This window comes from Corvus moneduloides, unplaced genomic scaffold (genome assembly GCF_009650955.1).
Source record: "Corvus moneduloides isolate bCorMon1 unplaced genomic scaffold, bCorMon1.pri scaffold_98_arrow_ctg1, whole genome shotgun sequence".
Taxonomy (NCBI): Eukaryota; Metazoa; Chordata; class Aves; order Passeriformes; family Corvidae; genus Corvus; species Corvus moneduloides.
The window spans coordinates 191,689-215,693 of NW_022436939.1; the positions used below are offsets into that span (position 1 = coordinate 191,689).

General features: G+C 51.0%; 2 protein-coding genes across 22 annotated transcripts in view; one reads left to right on the forward strand and one right to left on the reverse strand.

Moving 5' to 3' along the window:
- On the reverse strand, positions 1-11,080 carry LOC116439087 (basic salivary proline-rich protein 1-like). 13 transcript variants are annotated; one of them, XR_004238047.1, is made up of 8 exons: positions 11,020-11,079; positions 10,866-10,909; positions 9,688-10,487; positions 9,288-9,354; positions 9,146-9,194; positions 6,643-6,815; positions 3,831-5,420; positions 3,207-3,681 (listed from the first exon to the last, which is right to left on the reverse strand). XR_004238047.1 is itself a non-coding variant. In XM_032098169.1 (7 exons), coding segments are annotated over exons 1-7 (1,185 nt in total). In that variant the 5' UTR covers positions 11,029-11,080; the 3' UTR covers positions 7-84. The 13 variants fall into 13 exon arrangements, 11 of the variants coding, with proteins under 11 accessions (XP_031954060.1, XP_031954058.1, XP_031954056.1 ...); XR_004238046.1 differs by lacking the exons at positions 3,207-3,681; positions 3,831-5,420; positions 9,288-9,354 and adding exons at positions 1-85; positions 1,763-2,380 and having other exon boundaries at positions 11,020-11,080; XM_032098169.1 differs by lacking the exons at positions 3,207-3,681; positions 3,831-5,420; positions 9,288-9,354 and adding exons at positions 7-85; positions 2,272-2,380 and having other exon boundaries at positions 11,020-11,080.
- Positions 9,939-24,005, forward strand: part of LOC116439086 (IgGFc-binding protein-like) — a 25,306-nt gene continuing 11,239 nt past the window's right edge. Inside the window, exons 1-11 of one of the 9 annotated variants that reach the window (XM_032098154.1) lie at positions 9,939-10,026; positions 11,751-11,873; positions 12,769-12,830; positions 13,980-14,024; positions 17,286-18,494; positions 18,573-18,907; positions 19,130-19,700; positions 20,058-20,662; positions 21,030-21,600; positions 22,254-22,834; positions 23,213-23,780. In XM_032098154.1, the coding sequence (XP_031954045.1) occupies positions 11,857-11,873; positions 12,769-12,830; positions 13,980-14,024; positions 17,286-18,494; positions 18,573-18,907; positions 19,130-19,700; positions 20,058-20,662; positions 21,030-21,600; positions 22,254-22,834; positions 23,213-23,780 (4,564 nt within the window). In that variant the 5' untranslated portion in view covers positions 9,939-10,026; positions 11,751-11,856. The other 8 variants (XM_032098160.1, XM_032098155.1, XM_032098161.1 and 5 more) reach the window with 8 other exon arrangements.

The window sequence follows — 24,005 nt, forward strand, 5'->3', positions numbered from 1 at the left end:
CCCAGTGTGACCCCAGTATGGTCCGTGTAATCGTCCCAGTGTGATCCCAGTCACTCCCAGCATGGTTCCCGTTGCTCCCGGTCATCTGCATGGTTCCAGTTACTCCCAGAATGATCCCAGTTTCATCCCAGTATGATTCCAGTGCCCCCCAATATGATCCTAGTGCTTTCCAGTCACTCCCAGTGTGAGTCCAGTATGATCACAACAACTCACAGTCACACCCTCCAATGGTCCCAGTCAATTCCTGTCACTACTAGAATGATCCCACTATGATCCCAGTCACTCCCACTATGATACCAGTTGGCCCCAGTGCGGTTCCAGACACTCCCAGTATGAACCCAGCATGGTTCCAGTTGTCCCCTGTATGATCCTAGTTGCCCCAGCTGTGATCCCAGTATCCCAACATGGTTCCAGCATCTTCCATCTGCTTCCAGTGTGTCTTCCGTTGGCTCCCAATATGGTCCCAGTAGCTCCCTGTGCCTCCCAGTACCCGGTCGGGGTCAGTTGAGGGTTACAAGTGTCCATGAAATCCATTAGGAGAAGCAGATTGGGGGGTTAGTGAACCCATGGTGACCCAGGTGGGCTTTGGGGTGTCTTGGGGACATTGCCTTACAGACTGCCCAGTTTACCCCCAGTTTTCCCAGTGGGCCATCACACCCCCCATTTGACACCATCGAACCTCCCAGTTTCCAACACTAGACATCCCAGTTGTCCCCCCAGATCTTCCAGTTCCTCCCAGTCCTCCCAGTGGGCCACCACACACCCATTTCACTGAATCACTGAGGCTGGAAAATCCCTCCAAGACTGAGTCCAACCTCTGACCAACTTCCACTTTATGATTTGACCATCACACTGAGTGCCATGTCTAGTTGTTCCTTGAACACCTCCAGGGATGGGTACTCGACCACCTCCCTGGGCAGCCTCTTCCAATGCCTGACAACCCTTTCCTTGAGGAAATTCCTCCTGATGTCCAACCTGAACCTCCCCTGCCACAGCTTCAGGCCATTTCCTCTTGTCCTGTCCCTGTTCCCTGGGAGCAGAGCCCGACCCCCCCGGCTGCCCCCTCCTGTCAGGGAGTTGTGCAGAGCCAGAAGGGCCCCCCTGAGCCTCCTTTGCTCCAGGCTCAGCCCCTTTCCCAGCTCCCTCAGCCGCTCCGGGTGCTCCAGCCCCTTCCCAGCTCCATTTCCTTCCCTGGATATGCTTCAGCCTCTCAATGTCTCTCTTGCAGTGAGGGGCCAGAACAGGACACAGGACTCGAGGTGGGGCCTCTAATCACTGCCCTGGTCTTGCTGACCACACTACGGCTGATACAGGCCAGGTGCCAATGGCCTTCTTCCCAACCGGGCTGGCTCAAATCCAGCTGGCTGCCAACCAGCAGCCCCAAATTCCTTCCTGATGAGCAGCTCTCAAGCCATTCCTTCCCCAGCCTGGAGCGTTCCATGGGGTTGTCATGACCCAGCACTTGGCCTTGTTGACCCTCACACCATTATCCTTGGCCCATTGATCCAGCCTGTCCTGATCCCTCTGCAGAGCTTCCTGCCCTCCAGCAGATCCACACTTCCACCCAAGCTGGTGTGATCTGTGAACATCCTGAGGGTGCCCTCAATCCCCTTATCCAGGTCACAGATGAAGATGTTGAACAGGACCAGCCCCAACACTGAGCCTTGGGGAACCCCAGCAGTGCCCAGCCCCACCTGGTTGTGGCCCCATTCCCACCCGTCCTTGGCCTGGCCACCATCCAGGTGTTCCCAGTGAGAAGCACCTGTCCCAGCTGGGAGCCACAGGTGCTCCAAGAGATGCAAGGAGATAGAGGCAGTGCCAAAGTCTTTGCTGAGCTTCAGGCAGACACACCCACACATGTCCAACACCCATCAGGGCCACCTGGGCACAGCAGGAGATCAGGTGAGTCAGGAAAGGCAGGACCTGCCTTTCCCAAGCCCTGGCTGTTCCCAATGCCCTGGTTTTCCTGTCCGTGCCATGGGTTCCCCCCAGGGGATCTGTTCCAGGGCCATCTCGGCACAAAGACTTGGAGTTCCCTGGATCCTTCTGGCCCTGGTCTCAGTGGCTGCCAATCACCTCCAGTACGGTTCCAGTCATTCCCCGTATGATCCTAGTCATTCCCAGTATGATACCACTAGGATCCCAGCATGGTCCCAGTTCCTCCCATTCACCCCCAGTGTGATTCCCCTTACTCCCTGTCACGCCCCAGCATGGTTCCAGTTGTCCCCTGTATGATCCTGGTTACCCCAGTAGTGATCCCAATACCCCCACCATGGTTCCAGTATCTTCCAGTTGCTCCCAGCATAGTCCCAGTAGCTCCCAGTGCCTCCCTGTGGCCAGTGGGGGTCAGTTGAGGGTTGCAGATATCCACAAAATCCATCTGGGGGAAAAGTACACACAAGTGATGTGGGGGGATATGGAGGGACATGGAGGCACTGTCCTGCTGTCACCAAAACTGCAGGAAAAACAAAAACATTTTTAGTGTTAGAGAATGAAGATATTACTTTACTCTGGCCAGGATGTTGTTCTGGCCACAATGTGCAACAGAAATAATTTCATCCACACATTGCCTGGGTTGTGCAGAGAAAATCCTTCCATCACACGTGGCTCTTTACTAGATTTTTCACATACTTACACAATAAAAACCCAGAGAAATTCGTTGGTTCATTGTTCATTGGTCCCAAGTTACACAGTTAGTGTAACAGTCTTAGTATTGGTTTTCTATTGGTTATTGATCAGTTTGCCTTCAATGCTAATTAGGTCCTCATTCTTTGTTCTCTTATTGACCTTTCCCCAGACCAGGTGTCTCTGACACATCAGGAAAGATGTTTGTTAATGGTCACTTATCTCTTGTGCATCCTCTGGCAGCTCCCAGTCCATTGAGATGTCAAGCTCATCAGGCCTTGCCCAGGGAAGAGTCTCTTGAAAAGAAACTTCCATTCCCTTCCCCCGGGCAAAGACGAACAAAACCCCTGACTAAAGTTAATTTAAAATTTTACAAGTTGTATCATTTCTAACACCGCCCCTCCCCATGGACACGGTACCCTCATTGCCACCCCTGAACATGTCCCCATGTTCCCCCATCTCCCTCATGTACACACGTGTCCCCAGTGTCCCTCATGTCCCACCTGTCCCCCCATGTATCCCCCAATGTCCTCATGTCTCCCATGTGTTCCCAATGTCCCCTGTGTGTCCCCCACATCTCCACCCTACCCCCACACCTCCCAATGTCCATGCCCTGTGGCAGGAGGTGCCTGGACTCTTCCTGGCCAGCTGGGACATTCCTCTAGTGGCCCCATGTTCCTCTGGGAGACAAAAAAATAGAGGGAGGGAAGACCCTGAATACAGGGGGGGACCCCAACAGTGTGGCAAACAGGATGGGGCAAGAGCATACTTCCTCCCCTTCATTTTTGGGACCCTGCCAATGGGACAGAGGACACTATCCCCCTTCATGGAATGAGACCCCACCCAGGGATCTGGGCCCCTCTGCATGGGATTGGGACCCCCCTGCTCCAGTTAATGGCCTTGAGGCCCCCACATGTAACTGGTTTACCTTCTTGGAACTGAAATCCTCTCCATGGGATTGGGACACACACCCCCTCCTTCCATGGCATTGGGGGACACACACCCCCTCCTACCATGGCATTGGGGGACCCATCACTGGACTGGACACCACCCTTCCTGTAAGATTGAGCACCCCCTGAAAGTGGGACATCCTCCCCATGTGACTGGGCACAGAGCTCCATCAGCCCCTGCTCCCCCTCACCAGGGACCCCCAGGGACCCCCTGGAGCTGAGGGTGGCACTAATCAAGGTGGCCACCAAACCCACCTGTGTGGACAGGGGGCCACAGGGAGGCCAAGGCCCCACCTGGGGCAGCCTCAGGGCTGGGGGCCCAAAGAGGGACCCCAGGGCTGGGAATCTGCTAACAGAGGAATGGAGAAGAACGCATTGGCAATGCAATGGTGGCACTTGGACTCCAGCTCACACTGAAGTTCCAGCATGTCCAGCATGGCAGCACTCAGTGACAGTGTGACTTTGTTCAGGCCATGACAGTCCACTGTCAGTGTCCACTCTCCGCTGGACTCAGGCATGGGCCATGTGGGGCTACTGATGGGCGAGCGAGTCCTGCTGAGCACGCCCAGCCCTCCAGTTCATCGATCATCTCATGGATGGGGTCCTGAAGTCCCAGTCGGTGCCATGTTGCCAATGGGACACTTGTGCTGGCCATTGGTACCTGCTGTTCTTCAACCCTCAGAAGTCCCACAGCAGAAGGGTCCTCCGAAAGACCAAGCAAGGGATTCAGCTGTCTTAATTTCTTCTGTCTAATTCCACAGCAGCTCTCCCAAAGCCCAGTGATGTCCTTTTGGGTCCTTGAAATACCTCTATGAGGTGATCTATGCCAAGGATACACGGAGCGTCTAGGCCAATCACAGTGGAGTGTTTTTGCCCTTCATTCCCAGTCAGGAGCACTTCAGCTTCCAGTACAGCCCCTGTTGGGATCCCCCGTCATCCCAGAAACAGAGATGGATTCTGCCCCTACATATCTTGACGGCACCAGTGTCAAGTAAAGCCTTGTGCTCCTGGGGCCCTGCTGTGCCAGGCCATGGATCCACACAGTCCAAGAGATCCCGCTGTCCTTTTTCCACACCTGGCTGGAGCCAGGACCCCTCTAGTTCTGGTCACAGTACTCATTGGTCAGTGCTTGTAAACATGACCTGGAGGTCCCTTCAGGAGGATCAGAGGTAACATCAGCCCTTCAATTCTGCCTGAGGACTTGCCCACTGGAAACTGGAGTGCCATTTTTCCTTGAGGAATTTTCTGTGGTGGTTAATTTTTCCTGTCAATTCACATACCCGTGCTGCCAAGGCAGAGGTGGGTTTTCCATCCCACCTCTTCATGTCTTCACCATGGTCAGGCAGGTAAAACCACAGGTAACCTCGTGGTGTGCCTCCTCTCTCTTGGGCAGGAGGCACTTGTTCCCCATAGACTCTGGTCTGTACTGGTGGGGCATGGGGCACTTCTTTAAATTGCTGGAGGTCCTTTCCACAGACAAGATGCAGGTTCATAGGTGGAAGCGGTACTTTCTTCACATTGCCAGAGTTTGGTAACCAAATTATCTACTCTTTGTTCTCCTCCTTTCCACAACATCACTGCCAATGAGTTGGTATATGGCGATGGCAGCTCAGTAGGAACTTCCACCACATGGTTTGTGTACACTGAACCTCATCTGGATCTACAGGGGACTGTAGGTCTGGACACAATCCTGTGCCATGTGCGCCAGGATGATTCTGCCTGAGCAGCGAGGTTGGACCAGATGACCTACTAGTCTCTTCCAATCTAACTGATTTTGTGATTCTGTGCAGGAACAACTCACAAGTGATGATGGAATATGGACAACTGGTGGAAAGGAAATTCTGCCTGTCACAGGGAGGAGCGATGGCACAGGGAGCAGGACAGAGCAACAGAGAATAGAGGAAAAGGAGCATGAGATAAGCAGGGAGGAAGGCAGGAAGAAGGTTCCCCACTGGACTCCGTAAAATTTCATCACAGAACTGATCTGATTGCCTTTCACAACAAGACAATTCCTAGATGGACGAGGGGAGTGAAGTGGGTGCAGGCTCCCTTGGCAGCCCTTTGGAAGGACTCAGGAGGTGGGAGAGGTGGGCAGGGAGGAGCCTCACTTGTCCTGCCACATCCCACAGGGCTGGGAGACAAAAAAAACAGCTGAGAGCAATCCAACTGCTCCCAGTTCTGTTTCCTCCCAACTCAAACCCAGAGCAAAATTCCATCCATCCCTTCAGGGACACAAATTAGGTTTCACCTCCCCAACCCCAAACATTCCAGGGTGAGGAGATTGTGCAAGACCAGGACATTTTGTTGGCTGATCTCCAGAGGCCCTTAATTGCAACTATTCTTTAACTGCCCAAAACACAGGCAAGGGCCTCAGGCCACATTTTGGGTAGTTTTGCTCAGCTTCTAAAGTTTCCTCATACTTTTCCTTTGCCATTTCAGAATCCACACTTAGAGAAAAATGAGGTCTCAGGACCTGCTGGATGTCCCCAGATTCCATCCCCGAAACCCTGCAGCAGCTGCCAGGAGAGAACCTGCCATGGCTGAGTAAAAACACTTTATTTTTAATAAAAAACATACAAAAAATGCTGCTTTTATCTCTAAACCCTCCAAGTCTTGCCTGCCACACCCGTATCACTCTAGAACAGGGGATTTATAAATCTTAAAATCCTTAAGAAAAATAACATTCAGTTTAATTTAATTTTGGTGCAATCAAGACTCTGGTCATGTGGGATTTGGTGATGGTCACTGGGAATAGCTCAGCAGAGGGAAAATTGTGAGCAAAGGAAGGGTAAATTCTGCATAATTGAAGTCTTGAGAGCAAAGTCCCTGCCTTGCAGATGTGCTGCAAGGGAGCCTAAATAAGTATCATCATCATCATCATCATCACCATCAGCTCTTTATTTATAAAAGGTGAAACACTGACCTCTTGCATAACACAGCCCAGATGAATTATGGAAAGTAAACCAACATTTTAAAGCAGCAAATCCATGTTCCAGAGAATTCCCTGACACAGGAGGAAATCCATGATTTACTCTTAAATTCACTTTCTGGTTAAAACCAAACCCACCTGATCTCCCGTCTGAGTTCACCTGACACCAGCTAGAGCTTGGGAAATGTTTCTTGCTCTGCTGATGCCTCCTTTGGTGCCAAGTCCCTTTCACTGCTGTTGTCTCTCCTCCCCGAGCAGATCCCCAGGTGAGGAGGTGCTGCAGGTGCCAGAGCAGAGATTCCCCTGCAGCCCTGGAGAAGAACAGAGTGAGGCAGATGCTGCCTCTGTGCCCCAAGTGCCTCCACCTGAGGGACTCACCCCATGGAAAGGGACCTGGAGCAGCTCCTGAGGGACTGACACCCCTCCAACCCATTTCCCCCAGGAGCTTTTTCATCAGGTTTTCTCTTCCTGTCTCTTCCTGAAGCGTGAGTGATGGAGCAGCCTGGAGGGGGGCGCCCGGGGTCAGCCAAGGTCACCCACCCCAAACCTCCACCAGTTTTAGCATGCCAGGCTGGTTTGGGTTGGAAGGGACTTCAAAGGTCATCTCAATGCACCCCCTGCCATGGGCAGGGACACCTTCCACCATCCCAAGTTGCTCCAAGCCCTGTCCAACCTGGCCTTGGACACTTCCAGGGATGGAGCAGCCACAGCTTCTCTGGGCACCCTGTGCCAGGGTGTCACCACACTCACAGGGAGGAATTTCTTCCCAATAACCCATCTAACCTTGCCCTCTGGCAGGTGAAAACCCTCACCCTCCATCCTGTCCCCTACCTACATACATATCAGCCCAAAAACTGGCTCAGGCAGTCCCTGCCTAGCTGTGGCCATCTGGGGTAGCCCCTTTTGGGGGGCTCGGGGGAGTGCTGGGCATTTGGGCAGATCTATGGGTTGTTTCAGGGGGTCTCAGGGGGTTTTAGAGGGAGTTTGGGAGGGCCCTGACGGTTTATAGGGTGTGCGGGGGGGGGGGTCTCTGGGGTATTTTGAGGGGACTCCAAGGGTATTTGGGGTCTAGTGGGGAGTTTGGGGGAGTATGTAGGGGATGGTGGGGGTCTCTGGGGTTTTGGGGGGCGGGGCTATAGAATGTATACTGCAGGTCCCCAAAGTCCTCTCAACCTCTCCTTCACGTGGCAGGATTTGATCTCCACCTGTCCAGGAAGCTCACCACAGATTGTTCCCGACTCCCATGAAATTTTTTATGTACGCAACACGCAGGAATGCTTTTCCTGCAATTTCCCCGGCTCCAAGAGGGACCATGGGAGCGGCACGAAGAGGTGGGGGGCTTGTCCATCCCCCACATGGGCAACTGCAGTTTTAATTCAAATTTTAATTAAAGGCTGAACTGTTGCCGATACTGCGATAGGGTCAGGCTCTTTCTCACACCGCTGTCATCGCACCGATTCCCCGGGCGCTTGACGGGCCCTTGGAGGGCAGTTGGGGGTGCTTGCGGGATCACTTAAGGGTCTGGAGGGTCACTTAGGGGTCGGGGAGGCAACTGGAGTGCACTTGGGGGTCCGAGGGGACATATAGAGGGCATTTTGGGGGCCAGTAAGGGACCGGGGGCGGGCAGGCTTAGGGATCGCGGAGGGCACTTGAGGATCAGGAGGGGGACATCTGGGGGCACTTACGGCTCAGGGAAGCACTTGGGGGCACTCCCGGCCCCGACCGGGCTCTCGGGGGCCGCGGAGCATGACGGGAACCGCGGAGCATGACGGGAACCGCAGTCCCGGCTCTACAGGCGCGTTACGGCGCCCCGAGGCATTTCGGGACTTGTAGTCCGGGAAGTGAGTAAACTGGCGCGGAACCGGGGCACCGCCCCCAACGCCGCGTTCTCGGGCGCCGATTGGCTCAGAGCGAGGACGGGCGGGCGCGACGGCCAATGGAAGGCGGCAGGGCCCGAGGGATTTGGGGGCTGTTTCTGACGCCCCCCATGACCCCCCACAGCCCCCTCGGGGGCAGGGGGACACCAGAACCCCCCGGCGCCACGTTGGCCGTGAAGGTGAAGAAGCCAGGTGAGCCGCCCCACACGGGTTTGGGGCTTCCCCTGCCCGATACGCCCAGCAACCCCCCCAGACGCCACAGTGTCCGCCCCTCGTCCCCACAAAGCCCCCAGCCCTTTCCTGGGCCTCCCAAAACATCCCACAGACCCCAGGACAGTTAAAGACTCCCCCCCTCCCCACCCCCCCAAAGCCCAAGGGTCCCCCCAAACTCCTTCCTGGACCCCCAACAACTTCCACAGACATCCCCCAACCCCATAGAGCTCTTCTGGACCCCCTATAGACACCCAGTGCCCCTCCCAACCACTCCCGATTTCCGGCGCTCCCCATACACCCCCAAACCCCTTTGGGCAGCCTCAGAGCCCCTGCAAACACCCCACACACCCTCCTGGACCCCCTAGAGACGTCCAGCACCCGACCAACACCCTCTTTTGAGCCCCCAGAATCCCCCAAATGCTCTTGGGGCCATATGGGGGGAGAGGGGATTGGGGGCAACGCCAAAGGTGGGGGAGGAAAGGGAGGGGATTTTGGGGGTCTGCCCACCTCCCTGGTGCAATTTTGGGGTGTCATTGCTTTATTGAACCCACCATGGGTTGGGGGCGCCCTGGTGGGGGTTCCAGGAGGGTCTCGATGGCCCTGAGGGGAGAAGGGAGAACAAATGGGGGGTTAGGGGGACCTGGCGGAGGCGCAGGGGCAGACCCCTAAAACTTGGGGATGGGAGCGTCCTACCGAAGCCGTCCCCTTATGGCTCGGCGGTGGCATCGCAGCATCCAGAGGAGGGGGTCCCCCAAACAGCCTGGGGGGCCTGCGTGTCACAGGGGGTGGCAGTACCACAAGTGTTCCCCCAGCCCCACAAGTGACTTCCTGACCCAGAAGTGCCTCCCCAACCCACAAGTGGTGCCTCAGTCCCTCAAGCGACCCCCATGCCCACGAGTGTCCCCCCAGCCCCTCAAGTGAACCCCTGACCCAGAACTGCCCCCCCCCCCAGCCCCGCAAGTGCCCTGCAGCCCCACAAGTGACTGCCCTGGCCTACAAGTGCCCTGCAGTCCCAAGAAGTATCCCCGTGGCCCCCAGATGACCCCCACCCACAGACGCCCCCCGGCCCGCGCGGGCTCCTCTGCTCTCTCACCCAGCGGCCGCTGCAGCGGCGCCCCCTGCAGGGCATCACGGGCACTGCTCCTGAGTGGCTGCGGCGCCTCACGGGGCTCACGTGACCTCAAGCCCGGCCCCCCCCGGCGCAGGGGCTCAGGAAGCGCCTCCCTTGCGGGCCGCAGGGCATCCTGGGAGTCACGTGGCCGCAAAGGTGACGCACACCGCAGAGCCTCGAGGCAGTCAGGTGACCCCCAACATGGCTCCTGCCGCAAAGGCTCATGGGACTCTCGCTTCCCACAGGGTGGCGCCCCCTGGTGCAGAGATGCCCAGCAGCTGCGGCTGACTGGCGACAGGGCCTCGCGGGAGTCACGTGACTGTGAGTACAGCGCCCCCTGCCGAGCACCCAGAGGGCCGCTCCCCGTTGCCCAGAGGGCCCCGCGGGAGCCGGGCGGCCTCCAGCAGGGCTCCCGCCGCAAGGGCTCCTGGGAGCCGGCCTGCGCTGAAGGCGCCCCCTGGCGCAGGGGCTTGCAGAGGTGCCTCCTGATTGGCCAGTGACCCCCGGGGGGATCACGTGGCCCCCAGGGCACGGCCCCCTGCAGGGCCCCGGGGGGGTCATGTGACCTCCCCCGTGGCACCCCCTGCAGGGCGCCCTGGGGAGCGGCAGAGCCCGGCAGGGCCCTGCCCGCCGAGGGCGCGTCCAGCGCCGGCTCCTCCCTTTGGCACCGCCTCAAGCGCCACTGGACGAGGGGGTCGCCGAGGGTGGATCTGGACGGGGCGGAGCCAAACGGAGGCTTCGCCCTTTCTGGCCCGCGGGGGCGGGTGCTGAGCAGGGCCTGGCTGGAGGGGGCGGAGAGGGTTGGGGAGGAGGGAGGACCCCCGAAATGCTGGCCCTGCACTGCCCCCCGCGGGGCTGGTGGTCCCGGACGGCATTTCAGGGCCTGCGGGGGCGCGCTTACGGGCAGAATGGGGGGCCTGGGGCACCGCTTGGGATCGGGTGGGGTAGTTGGGGGTCCCCGGGGCACTCTTGGGGATCACCTGGGGCAGGGGAGGGAACTGGGAGGCACTTAGGGGGTCTGGGGCGGTATTTGGGGGTCTGGGTAGCCCTTGGAGTCCGGGGCAACACTTAGGGAACGAGGGAGCAGATTGGGGTCCCCAGGGTCACCTGGGCGCACTTGGGGATCTCGAGGGGCACTCGAGGCCCGGCTGCTCTCCCACCTCCTTTGCACCAGCCGCTCCGTTCGCTGCTCCAGACTGAGCGTCTGCGGGGGGGATGCGGGGAGTGACGCGGGGCCCCCTCGAACCCCCCAAATTCCCCCCCGGGATCCCCCACGTCCCCGCCTCGGTCCCCTCCGGACCCCTCAGGCCTCACCCGCTCCATCGCCCGCGCTCTCGCTTGGCTCCGCCCCAGCGCTGCGAGCTCGGGCGCTGATTGGTTGAGGACGGGGACGGGCGGGCGCTGCGGCCAATGGGAGGCGGGGGAAGGGGAAGGCGGGAAGCGGCGGCGCCGAGCGCGGCGGGAGAGGGGTGGGGTCCCTGAGAGGGCTTTGGGGTTCCTGGAGAGGGTGTGGGGATTCCCTGGAGGGGTTTGGGGGCTCTGGAGGGACTGAGGGAGTCCCTGGAGTATAAATGGGGGGAACCTTGGAGGGGTTTGCGGGTCAGGGGGCACAGAGGGATGCCCAGGGAGGTTTGGGGCTCACTGAGATGGTTTTGAGGGTCCCAGGGAGGTTGTTGGGGATCCCCAGGAGAGGGTTTGGGGGGGGACGGCGGCTGGTGTGGTTGTGGGCGTCTTAGAGGGGATTTGGCGGTCGAAGGGGTCCCCATGTGGTTTGAGAGGTCCTGGGTGGGGAGCCCCTCTCTGAAAGTGGCAGAGAGCTGGGATCCCACTGACAGAGACCCCCAGTCTCCCCCACAGACCCCCCCACATCTCCTCTAGAAACCCCAAACCTTCCCAGGGACCCCCAAGCCCCGACAGGACTCTCTCAGCTCAGCTCCCCTTAGATCCGTAAGCCCGTCCAAGGGAATCATACCAAAATTGGTTGGAAAAGAAACTTTCTAACACAATTTGCAGCATTAGAAAGCAGGCATTCTTTATCCGCGCAGGACACACTGAGGGATTTCTCCTTTAATCTGATGTGTGCGGTGAAACTACAACAGGGTATGGTCCTGGAGGAACCACGAAGGGGTCTCTGGTGGTCATATTCACTGAATGCTTCCATATTACAGGTGACCTTTCCTTGAACTTTTTCTGTGGCCATGCGCAGTTGCTTCTTGTTACATAACTTGCCAAAACCCCACTGTATTCCTCATTAACTATTTGTCCACTGGTTCCAGCTATGCTTGTGATCCTGTGTGCATACCTTTACATCCTTTCATCTTTTTTGCAGTTAGTCTTTAAGCTCCATCCAGCACCTTCAGGGGAACTGAAAATTTCTCTTCTCCGTGTCATTTATCAGGAACCCCAAAACCCTTCCAGGGACCCCCAACAGCCCCGGGGACCCCCATCTCTCTGCAGGGACCTTGTGGTTTGGGGGTTCAGAGGGCTGAGAGTATGCCTGGGTAGTTTTGGGGCATCCCCATGTGGCTTTTGGCGTCCCTGGCTGGGTTTGGGGGGGTCCCTGTCTCTGGACATTTTTGTGGATCTCTGTGGGGTTCAGGGATTCCGCATTTTTATGTCTTCATTTTAAGGCAGAAGCCCTTTAATTCCCTGTTTTCCATCGTCTCTCCTGGCTCCAGCTGGTTTTCTTCAGCTTTTTCAGGCACTTGGGCCAGAATTTCCCATTCCCCGGAATTCCCCGCTGGGTCTCGGATCATTAATTTTGGGTAAAAAACATCCGGATTTGGGTCTGTCCTTCCCCTGGGATCATGGGGCCAGAGGGCGCCGTGGGGGCAGCGATTCTGGGAGTTCAGGGAATTTGGCAGGATCGCCCAGGGTACCCCACCTGTCACGACATCCCTGTGGCACTCACACCTGCCGTGACATCCCTGTGGGTTCCGCTCCCGTCACGTCCCATCAGTGACAGGATCCAGCTGCCAGTTCCCAAATTCTCGGGAACTGTGGGTCATGCCCCCGGCCCCTCCTCCCATCCAGAAATTCTGCTGAATCTGCCCAAATCTGCAGGTTTGGGCCCAAATCCGCCCCCAGGAAGCCATGCCAGGAGGCTGTAGCCGAGGCCCATTTAGGTATAAAAAGAGTGATTTTGGGACAAACGCTCTGTGTCTGCAGAGTTCTGGGAATTCAGGAGCTGAGGGGCTGGTGAGTGGGGGACGACTGGGGACACTTCTTTCCCTGTTTTTTCCTGGTTTTCCTCATTGTTTGGGGATGGGCAGAAATTAAGGATTTTTTCTGCCCAGATTTCAGATTCTTTACTCTTTTCCCCTCCCCAGTTTTGTGGCTTTTGCCCTCTTTTCCCCTACAAGCTTTATGATTTTAACCCTTTTTCTTCCCAAATGTTGGATTTTAAACACTTTTTGTGTCCAAATTTCTTTTTTCGTTTTTCCCATTTCCCCCCCAAATCTCAGGGGTTTTCCCTTTTTGTGCACTTTCCCCCCAAATTTCAGGTTTTTCCCCTCATCATGCCCAATTTTTGGTGGTTTATTTCCCCCTGTTTGAGGGCAAATTGAGCATTTGGGAGGGTTTGAGTGGGACAAGGTGAGTGAAGGGTTGTCCTGGATGTTGAGCCCCATTTTGATCCAAATTTGGGGGGTGTTGGGCAAAAACCCCCCCATTTTGACCCAAACTGAGGGGATCTGGGGCAAAATTCACCCTTTCCATAAAGTTTTAGTGTGGATTTGGTGGAAATGGGGTATTGAGGTGGCATCAAAGGGAGGGGTTGTCAGGAGGGCTGTGCCAGCATTTTAACCCCATTTTGACACAAATCTAGGTGATTTGGGTTCAAATTCATCTGGTTTTGGAGTGAATCTGATAGAGGTGGGGACTCTGACGTGGCCTCAAGGTGGGGGGGAGGATGGGGGGAGGGATGGTTGCTTCAGCTGTTTAATTCCATTTTGACCCACACTGGGGGGATTGGGGGGAAAATACTTTGATCCAAAATGGGGGAATTGGTAAAAAAACCCCCCATTTTGACCCAAATTTGGGGAATTTTGGACAAAGTTTGTAGAGTTTGGAAGGTTTTGGGGTGGATTTGGGAGCAGTGGGGGCCAAAATAAACCCCACGAGGTTTCCATGGGGTGAAAAAAGGCACCTTGGGGTAATGAAAGGCATTTGGGGGTAATTTGGGGGTTATTTGAGGGTTCTGGAGATACCTCAGGGCTCACATGGGTTTTTCTGATAAAACAGAAATTTTTAGTGATCTTGGGTGTTTTTCACAGTGATGGCACAGGATGGGATCTGGTGGCTCCTCCTTCCCTTCTGTGGTAAGCAAAATCCTGGTTTTCCACACAAAATCCCAGATTTCCTGGATTTTGTACTTATTTCCAGGCTTTTTAGCACAGAAAATGAAATCCTGAATCCCTGGGCTTTTTTGCCCAAAAATTCCCTTCTTCCCTCATTTTGCATTTCCTCCAGCAAACTCTCAGCTGCAGATTTATTAATTTTAACCAAAAAAAACCCTTTAAAAATATTTTTTTTTAATACAAAAGCCCTTAGAATCGTTTTTTGTGGGTTTTTTTTTCTCATGAACCCCCCATTAATTTTCATGGAAAAATCCCCTTTTTCCTCACTTTCACTGAAAAAAAAGTGCACTTATCCTGGTTATTTGGGGTTACTTTTTTGTAGTGGTTGCTTTTTTGTTGTTTTTTTGTTGGTTTTTTGGTTGGGTTTTTTGTTGGTTTTTTTTTGTTGGTTTTTTTGTTGGTTTTTTTTGTCGGTTTTTTTGTTGGATTTTTTTTGTTGTTTTTTTGTTGGTTTTTGTTGTTGTTTTGTTTGTGGTTTTTTGTTATTTGTTGTTTGTTTTGGATCTAACATAATCAGTTTTAGTGTTTTTCCAGGAAAAAAACCCAAGATCTATATGCTGGAATTGTGGGGTTTTTTCAGGAAAAAAAGGTCTATTTTGAAAAGTTTTTTAATGAAAAAAGTCCTTTTATTTGCTCTATTTTAATAAAAAAAGTTGGTTCTTTAGGGAAAAAATAACCTTTTATTCCTTATTTTCCTGACCTTTTTCTAATTTTCATGAAAACCTCTTATCAACCCAATTTTTTGTAGTGTTTTAAAGAAAAACTCTTTTAATCCCTTAATATTTTCTTGTTTATTCCTTTTTAAAAATTTTTTAAAAAAATTATTTATTAGGGGAAACAAAGCCCTCTTGAACTCTGTTTTAGGTTTGGGGCATTTTTAAAGAAAAAAACCTCATTCACTCTGTTTTAATTTTTAAAATCCCAATTGCTTATTTCCCTTTTGGCTTTTCTTCAAAATCCCCCCTTTTAAGAAAACCCCTTTTTTATATATTATTCAGAAAGCCCCCTTTAATCTTATTTTTTATTCACAGTCAAAGCTCATTTTTCCCTATTTTTCCCCGAAACACTCAAATTCCATTTTTTTCAGAAAAAATCACCAGAATTACCTTTTTTTACCCAGCATCCCCATTTCCCTATTTTTTAAATTTAAAACAAATTCTTATAGTGAACTTTTCATATATATACTGAGTTTTAATAAAGTTTTATCACATTTTCATGTGGTTTTCCCCCAGCGATCTCAAAGCTTCCTTCAGAAGAAACCCACTCTTTTTAACCTGTTTTGGAGCAAAAAACGCCTTTTTTGTTGTTTTGGAGCATTAAAAAAATCCTCAAAAATCTATTTTTGATCCTTTCAAAGTATCTTTTATTTGTTTACTTTCCCTTTTATAGATTTATCTGTATTTATCTATATTTATCTATATTTATCTATATTTATCTATATTTATCTACATACACTTTAACTTGTACAAAATACTTAAAATGTTAGTTGGCTAATAATGACATTAAATAGTGTAATTGAAGAACATAGTATTGATTAATAGGACATTAATTGCTTATTAATACTTATCTATATTTTTATATGTTGTGGATATATTAATTATATTTATACACTACAATAGTTATATATGAATGTATAATATAATCTCTACTGTAATTATATAAAAATACAACGTATGATATATTCTGCTATAATTATGTTGTTATTATCATTATTCTTGATTTGCATTTTTTAGTGAAAATTCAGTATAAAATTATTTCAAAGTTTATATGGATGTACAAGAGATGTGAAATATAAAAACATGTAACATATTTTATATTCATATTTTATATTAGTGTATTTATTAATATAGCACACTATATATTGCTATTATATATAGCTACATCTATTGAGACGTAATTATAAAAGATAGAATAGATACAAATTACTATAAATAGAATTATATACCATTCTAGATTATTTTACGATGTAATGTGACAGAGTTGCATTATATTACATGAATGACTTTATGTTATTGTATTATAATATATTATAACTTCATGTAATTTATGAGTATTATATTTAGTACTGTAATTATATATTATTTATCTTTTGTGTTATAATGTAATATCCATTATTATAATTGTTATATGAATTACATATAATGGTAGATTATAATGCAATATAGTATAATATAATGGTATGTTAATTCTGTTCTGGTCTCTAATATATTCTCTACCGCTCTAATTTAGTTCCTTATTGCTTATTTTTCCTTGATTTTTAACATTTTTTCCAAGCCATTTCTATGAAAAGAAGAAATAAAATTATTTTAAATCATTATCTGTATAATTTTTTTAGAGAAAATATAAAGCATCTACTGTTGTATATAATTATAAAAATAACATGTAAATTTATTTTCTACTGGGATTAATACGAAAATAAATTCAATAACTACAGCAGTTATTATTATATTACTTTAATTATTTTTAATATTTATTGGTTTGGATTAATTCTTTGCTGATATTTCTATTAAAAATAAGTACAAAATCATAGAAAAAATACTACTATATATTTAAATGTAAGTTGTAAATTACAGTGTTATAATTAATAGATCTGTATAATAACATGGAAAACTATATAAGTTATATACTGGATAACAGATATAATAATATAATAACAGGCTAAAAAAGTAATTAACATATTTTTACTGATATATGAGTCCTCTATTATTAATTTATTATCAGTGTGCTAATAAGTAGTAATATACTGGAGTATATTACATAGTACTATTAATATATCAATAACACAGTGTTTAGTAATATAAACATCTAATAACATTGTTATATTAAGGAATGGTATTTATTATAATTAGTTAATAATACAACGTTCTTTCATATTGTTAACACATTGGTATATTATTATTAATAATTTGTTAATAGAACATATAAATAAGAGTTTACTATTTATATAGAATTATTTATAGTTTTATTAAAATGTTGTTTATTAATATAATAAACTGTAAATATAATTTCTATTTTGATTATATATAAAAATAGACTTTATAAATTAGATACTGCAGTCATATCTTTAATGTAATTTCAGTACAATTCCTCCTATAATTCTATATAAAACACATATGGAATGAATATAAAAGTATCAATATAAAAATACAAAGGCCGCCTTCATATAACCCCCTTGGTTAATATAAAAATTAACCAAGGCCCCCTTTTCCCCTGTTTCCCCAGCACTCTCCAGTGCCAGCTACCGGGGCCGGGAGTTCCTGGCCGTGTTCCCACAGAATGACGACGAGTCCCCCAGCGCGTACCTGCAGCTGCTGCTCACATCCTATGGCCCTACCGACACCCAGGTGTCAGTGATGCTCCGCGGTGGCTCCGTCACCCGCAACGTCACCCTGGGGCCGGACCTCACTGTGCCCCTGTCCCTCCCTGCTGACCTGGAACTCACTGGAAGCCGCACTTCCCATAAAACCTTGGTGGTCCAGGCCAGCGCTGATATCTCCGTGGTGGCCGTCAGCACCAAGAGCTACACCGTGGGTGCCACCGCCCTCCTGCCCGTGGAGAGCCTGGGCACCAGGTACTACGTGGTGACACCCGTTGGGAACTACACTTACGGCCTGACTGAGTTCGTGGTGGCCGCTGGCGCCGCCACCACCGCTGTCAGCATAACCACCACCGCCACTTTCCACTATGCTGGGGCCACCTACGTCCCCGGCGCTGTGCTCTGCCTGTTCCTGCAGCCCTACCACAGCTTGCAGCTCCAGAGCAGCCAGGACTTCACTGGCACAGCCGTGGTGGCCGACAGCCCTGTGGCTGTCCTCAGTGGCCACACCTGTGTCAAGGTGTCTGCTGGCTTTGACTTTGTGGTGGAGCAGCTCCTCCCGATAACAGCGTGGGGGAGGAACTACGTGGTGCCACCCAACCCACTGCAGACAGACATTGACTTTGTGTACGTGGTGACGGATGAGGACAACACCATCACCTACAACACCGGGAGCAGGAATGCCACTGTGGTCATGGCGGCAGGGGAGGTGCAGAGGTTCGTGGTGAACCCTAACTCACACCTGTACATCAGTGCGGTGGTGGCAGTACAGGTAGTGTTTTTCTTCAGTGGGTCGTCTTGGCAAGATCCCTTCCTCCTTGTTGTCCCACCTGTCACCGCCCACTGCACTGCATTCCGCTTCAGCAGCGTGCCCGGCCAGTATAACCATGCCATCCTTGTTGCACCCACCACTGCTGCTGCCAACACCACCCTCAACCATCGGCCCGACAACACCGTGGCATGGCAGGCCATTCCTGGCACAGATTTCTCCTGGGCCATCATCACCATGCACGCAACAACACAGAGTGTTGAGAACTTGCAGGTGCCCATCGGGCTTCTGGTGTTTGGGTTCCGGAGTCAAACTGGATATGGCTTCCCTGGGCTCTGTGCCACCAGTGAGTACAGTCAGTCCATTGTTGTGTCACCCTGCTGTTTTCTGGTTGACCATTCATGGGTTTTCCCCTTTTTTTCAGCCCCCACACCTCTCTCCTGTGAGGATTTGGTATGTGAGGAGAGGTGTGAGATGGTGGATGGACAACCAGAGTGCATCCAGGAGACCTTCTCTACCTGTTGGCTTGCTGGTGGGCCACACTACCGCAGTTTTGATGGAAAAGCCTTTGATTTCATGGGAACATGTGCCTACACCTTGACCACCATCTGCAGTCCCGATCCCACCCTTCCTGCCTTCTCTGTTGAGGTCAAAAAGGAGGAAAAGGAGAACTCCAAAGTTTCTTCCATTGGCTCCATCACCATTCATGTTGACAATATCACTGTCACTGCAGTCCGGTCAGAGAATGGGATGGTGAGGGTAAGCAAAAACCATCATAATTCCCAAATTCCAATAATTTTTTGGAATTTCACTGAAATTACGTATTTAGCAATGAACTTGAGAGTCTTTTCCTAAATAATTCAAGGATTTGCTGGTGTGCAGGCAACCCCTGCATAAAAACACTTCAGATCTTCTTCAACTCCATTTATTGCCTTATTTTGATGGGGTTTGGTTGTTTTGATGGTTGTTGTTGTCCTGCAGGTGAACAACCACCGCTCGCGCCTCCCCATCTCCCTCTCCCATGGGAAGCTCCGCATCCATCAGAAGGGTAAATCCATGCTGATCCAATCAAGTTTCAACCTGAAGGTCCTCTACAACTGGGATGATCATGTGGTGGTCAAACTTCCGGCTGCTCTTTCTGGAAAAGTCTGTGGGATGTGTGGGAACAACAATGGAGACCCCCAAGATGACGCTCTCACTCCTGATGGGAAACAGGTGTGGGATATTGTGGAGCTGGGGCGGAGCTGGAAGGTGACCAGTGAGAGTGGCCACTGCCAGGACACCTGCGTTGGGGACTGTGGGCGGTGCAGATGGCAGCAGGTGCTGGTATACAAGGCAGAGACCTGGTGTGGGATGCTGTCCCAACACTCTGGGCCATTCCGGTCATGTCATGGCACTGTCAGTCCCAATATCTATGTGAAGAACTGTATCTACGACCTGTGTGCCAATGAGGGGCGTCTCGATGCACTGTGCCACGCCCTCCAGATCTATGCTGACGACTGCCAGGAGGAGGGGATCAGCGTTTCCGACTGGAGGACAGCAGCGGGATGTCGTGAGTGAAAATACTCCTTGGGGTGGGCAGAGCCTAATTAATGTGGGACTGAAGATCCATGGGATCATGGGTTGGGAAAGGTTGTGGCAGCAGGTTCAAGCAGGAAATCCATGAAGTCCAGGGAGATTCCAGACAGCCCAAGTAGAAAGTCCATAAAGTCCATGGATTTTCTAGAAAGTCTGAGCAGGAAGTCCAGGAAGTCTGCAGAGTTTCCAGAAAGTCCAGGTAGAAGGCCCAGGAAGTCCATGGAGACTCCAGAAAATCCATGGAGACTCCAGGATATCTATGTAAATAGTCGAAGAAGTCTGTCCCACCATGTGCTGCTCCACCCTGACCACTGTCTCCCTCCCTGTCCAGCTCTCACTTGCCCACCCAACAGCACCTACAGCACCTGTGGCCTCGCCTGCCCCCCCACCTGCAACGTTCCCGCTGTGTCGTCCAGCTGTGCCACCGCCACCACCTGCACGGACACCTGTGTGTGCCACGAGGGCCTTGTCCTTGAAGCCAACACCTGCGTCCCCCCCTCTGAAAGTGGCTGCATCTTTCAGGGTCTCTTCCATGGCCTTGGTGAGGAATTTTGGGGTGACCTCACCTGCACCCAGCGCTGCGTGTGTGACACGGAGCAGCGGCAGGCGGTGTGCCGGGATTCTGGTTGCGGCACCGAGGAGGAATGCCGGGTGGAGAAGGGAATCCAGGATTGTTATCCCAAAATTTTTGGGGTCTGCACCGCTGTTGGAGCCACCCACTACGAGACCTTTGATGGCAAGAGGTTCATCTTCCAGGGAACATGTGTCTACCTGTTGGTTGGATTGTGTGAGGACACCCAAAATTTGGTAGGATTCCAGGTGTTGGTGCAGAATGGCCACCAGAGTGACAACCTCATGTCATCCATCGCCGTGGTGACAGTCAAAGTCTACAACAAAACCATCAGCATCAGCAGGGAACACCCTGGAAAAATCATGGTGAGTTTAGGAAATGATCCCATATCTTTTCACCACATTCTCCACTTCATCCCAAACCTCATCCCATTAATGAGTGATTAAATCTGAAATGTAATTAAATCAACATCATTTGGGTGTTCCAGCTGTTGAAGGCAGAATTGGAATTATCCATCAGACCGAAATCGTATCAATTTTTATGGTTTTCTCCCCAGATCAATGAGTGGTTGGTCAGCCTCCTCTTGGGACTTGGACCTTCTCATAATCTTAAATCCCAAATTTATTTCAATTCAAAATTTAATTAAATCAATGCCTTTTGGTTGCTCTGGCTGTTGAAAATAGTTTACCGTCAGACCACAAATTTGATCACTTTTTATGGTTTTCTCCCCAGATTGATGAGCAGTTGGTCAACCTCCCGTATCACTACAGTGAAAGGAAGATTGTTATCTATCGTGATGGGCAGGATGCAGTGGTAGAGACCAATTTTGGCCTCGTTGTCACCTACGACTGGTACAGCCACGTCACCGCCATGGTGCCCAGTGGCTTTGCCAATGCCTTGTGTGGGCTCTGCGGGAACTACAACGGTGCTGCCAGCGACGACATGATGATGAGGAACAACCAGGTGACATCAGACCCAGATGCCTTCGGGAGCAGCTGGAAGGTCACAGACGTCCCAGGATGTGGTGAGAGGTCAACAGTGGAATGTTCCAGCACTGTCGCACTTTCCCGGCTGCAGCAGGAAGTATCTGGGATGGGGTGTGAAATTATTTTGGAAGCAGATGGACCCTTTGGAGCATGTCATGGTCATGTTGATGCCCACCAGTACTTCCAGAGCTGCATGCATGACTCCTGCCTCTTCCCTGATCAGGAAGAAGGGATGTGTCCAATCATTGCCCGCTACGCCACCGCATGCCAGGCTGCTGGTGTGTCCATCGGAAGGTGGAGGACGGATAATTTCTGCTGTAAGTTGGGATAATGGGAGGGTTTTTCCTTCAGCAGTATCCAAAATATCCTCAAGTCTGCTCCAAATCCAAGTATGAACAACCCAGATGTGGGTGAGAATCCAGTGGGAATTCCATCCAAAGTCTTGGTTGATCCCATAATCCACCCAAAATGAACCCTTCCCAAGGAAAATGCTGTCTCATTTGGAGTAATTTACCCCCTCAAATCTCCAATTTCTTGGTGTTGGCTCCAAAATGGATAATTTAGAGGGAGAACCACCAAAAAATGTACCAAAAATAGTGGAATTGGGTTAAAGGGATCCAGCCTGGAGGTCAGTTGAGGACCCAGTGTGGAGCAATCCCACTCTTTGAGGGAATGTTACATTTTTCTCCATGAAAATGGGGGAAATTGGGTGGTTTAGCGGCAAGAATTCCTATTTTAATTTGCCTGGGATATTCCTTATGGATGATCATTGGATCATCATCAGATAATCATTGGATCATTATTTGATGATGTCCCTCATCACATCCACAGGGAGGAAAATTGAGGGTTTATCATGAAACTGGGCTAAAACACTCTGTATTTGATGAAGTTTGCACCTGAATTCCAGGAATCTTCCAGGTTTCGGCTTGGAATTTCCTGATTCCTCATGAATCCCATTGTCTCCCGGCAGATATTCCCTGTCCTTCCAACAGCTCCTACGAGCTCTGCTCCCACACCTGCCAGCACACCTGCGGTACTGACTCCACCACATGCCCACGGCGGTGCCGCGAGGGCTGCGTGTGTCAGGACGGCTTCATGCTCAGTGGCGATGAGTGCGTCCCCATGTCCCACTGTGGCTGCAGCCACCACGGAGTCTACTACAAAGAGGGGGAGACATTCTACCCCACAGAGCAGGAGATGTGCCAGTGCCTCTCCGGTGGCACTGTGGAGTGCCAAAATACTTCCTGTCCTAATGGTGGCCCTGGGAAGGTCATTGATGGTGTCTTCCAGTGTCCCTCTCAGGTGTCTAGCACCTGCGTAGCCACAGGTGACTGCACCTATATCACCTTTGATGGGATGGTCTTCAACATCACTGGTACCTGCTCCTATGTCCTCACCCAGACCTGCACAGGTGACAACTTGACATCATTTATTGTCACAATTCAGAAGGAGGCACGGCAGAAGGGGAAGGTCTCCAGGATCCAAGCGTTGTCTGTGGAAGTCTATGGGGTCATCTTGACCTTGAAACAAGGAAAAGGGGCAGATGTCATGGTAAGGTGGCACTTTATGGTCCAAATCTCATGGGATCTCCCCTAAACTGGGTTTCCTTGATGGGAGGGACACCTCAGCCCAACTTCAAGCCCAGTCCATGCTCATCCCAACTTTTCTTTCTAAGCAAGGTCACTAAATGCGTTAAAACTTTGGTCGGAAGTCGTTTTCCCTAAATTTCTCGTTCTACCTCAATCAACCCCAAAACTGTATTTCCTTGATGAGGGGAGCCCTCCCCCACCTCCAGGACTAATTCATACTCATCCGAACTTTTCTTTCCAAGTGGGATCCGTAAATCTATCAGAATATTGTTGGGAAGGTGTTTTCCCCAAATTTTTGGTCCCATCTCCTCACTGGAGGACTCTTCCTTCTCTATCCCAGGTGGATTCCATCTCCCACCACCTCCCCACCATCCTGAGGGAGGGACAGGTCCAGGTCTACCCACATGGGACAGGTGTCCTGCTCCGCACTGACTTTGGCCTCGTTGTCCACTATGACCTCGTCCAGCACGTGATGATCACGGTGCCCCAGATCTACATGGGGCACTTGCGTGGCCTCTGTGGCAACTACAATGGCCAGCGCAGTGATGATTTCCAGCTCTCCAGTGGCCAGCTGGCTCCAGATGCGACAGCCTTTGGATCCGCATGGAAAACAATGGACACACCTTGCAATGACACCTGTCCCAAGGATGAGTGTCCCACCTGCACAGAGGAAAAAGTGGCAATCCTCCAAAAACCCAACTACTGTGGCCTCCTCATGGCCCCCGAAGGTCCCTTTGGCTCTTGCCATCGCATCATTGACCCAATCCCGTATTCCCAATCCTGCATCCATGACCTCTGTATGACTGGAGGGGACATGCATGTCCTGTGCCAGAGTATCCAGAGCTATGTCACCGCATGCCAAGATGCTGGAGTCACTGTGGGGGGTTGGAGGACGCCATCCTTCTGCCGTGAGTTTGGGAGGGCACAGGGGCAAATGTCCCCTGTTTGGGGTTGGGAAGATCTCCAAGTGAGATCCCACCTGGAGCACCGGGAGTTTGGGGGGCACAGGTGGGGAATGTTCCTTGTTTGGGTGTGGGTGACAGTGGTGACACACAAGACATGGGATGATGGTGATGGGATGAGCTTTAAGGTCCCTTCCAGTCCAACTCAGTCCATGATTCCATGAAAATTCC

Excerpts from the sequence above, each read along its gene's own strand:
- LOC116439087 (XM_032098164.1), bottom strand. Across the intron at positions 6,816-9,145 it reads CAGGGCGCCCCCAACCCATG|GGCTGCAGGGGAATCTCTGC; the intron begins GTGGGTTCAATA and ends GTTCTTCTCCAG. Across the intron at positions 6,418-6,498 it reads TGGGCTGTGTTATGCAAGAG|CACATCTGCAAGGCAGGGAC; the intron begins GTCAGTGTTTCA and ends GCTCCCTTGCAG.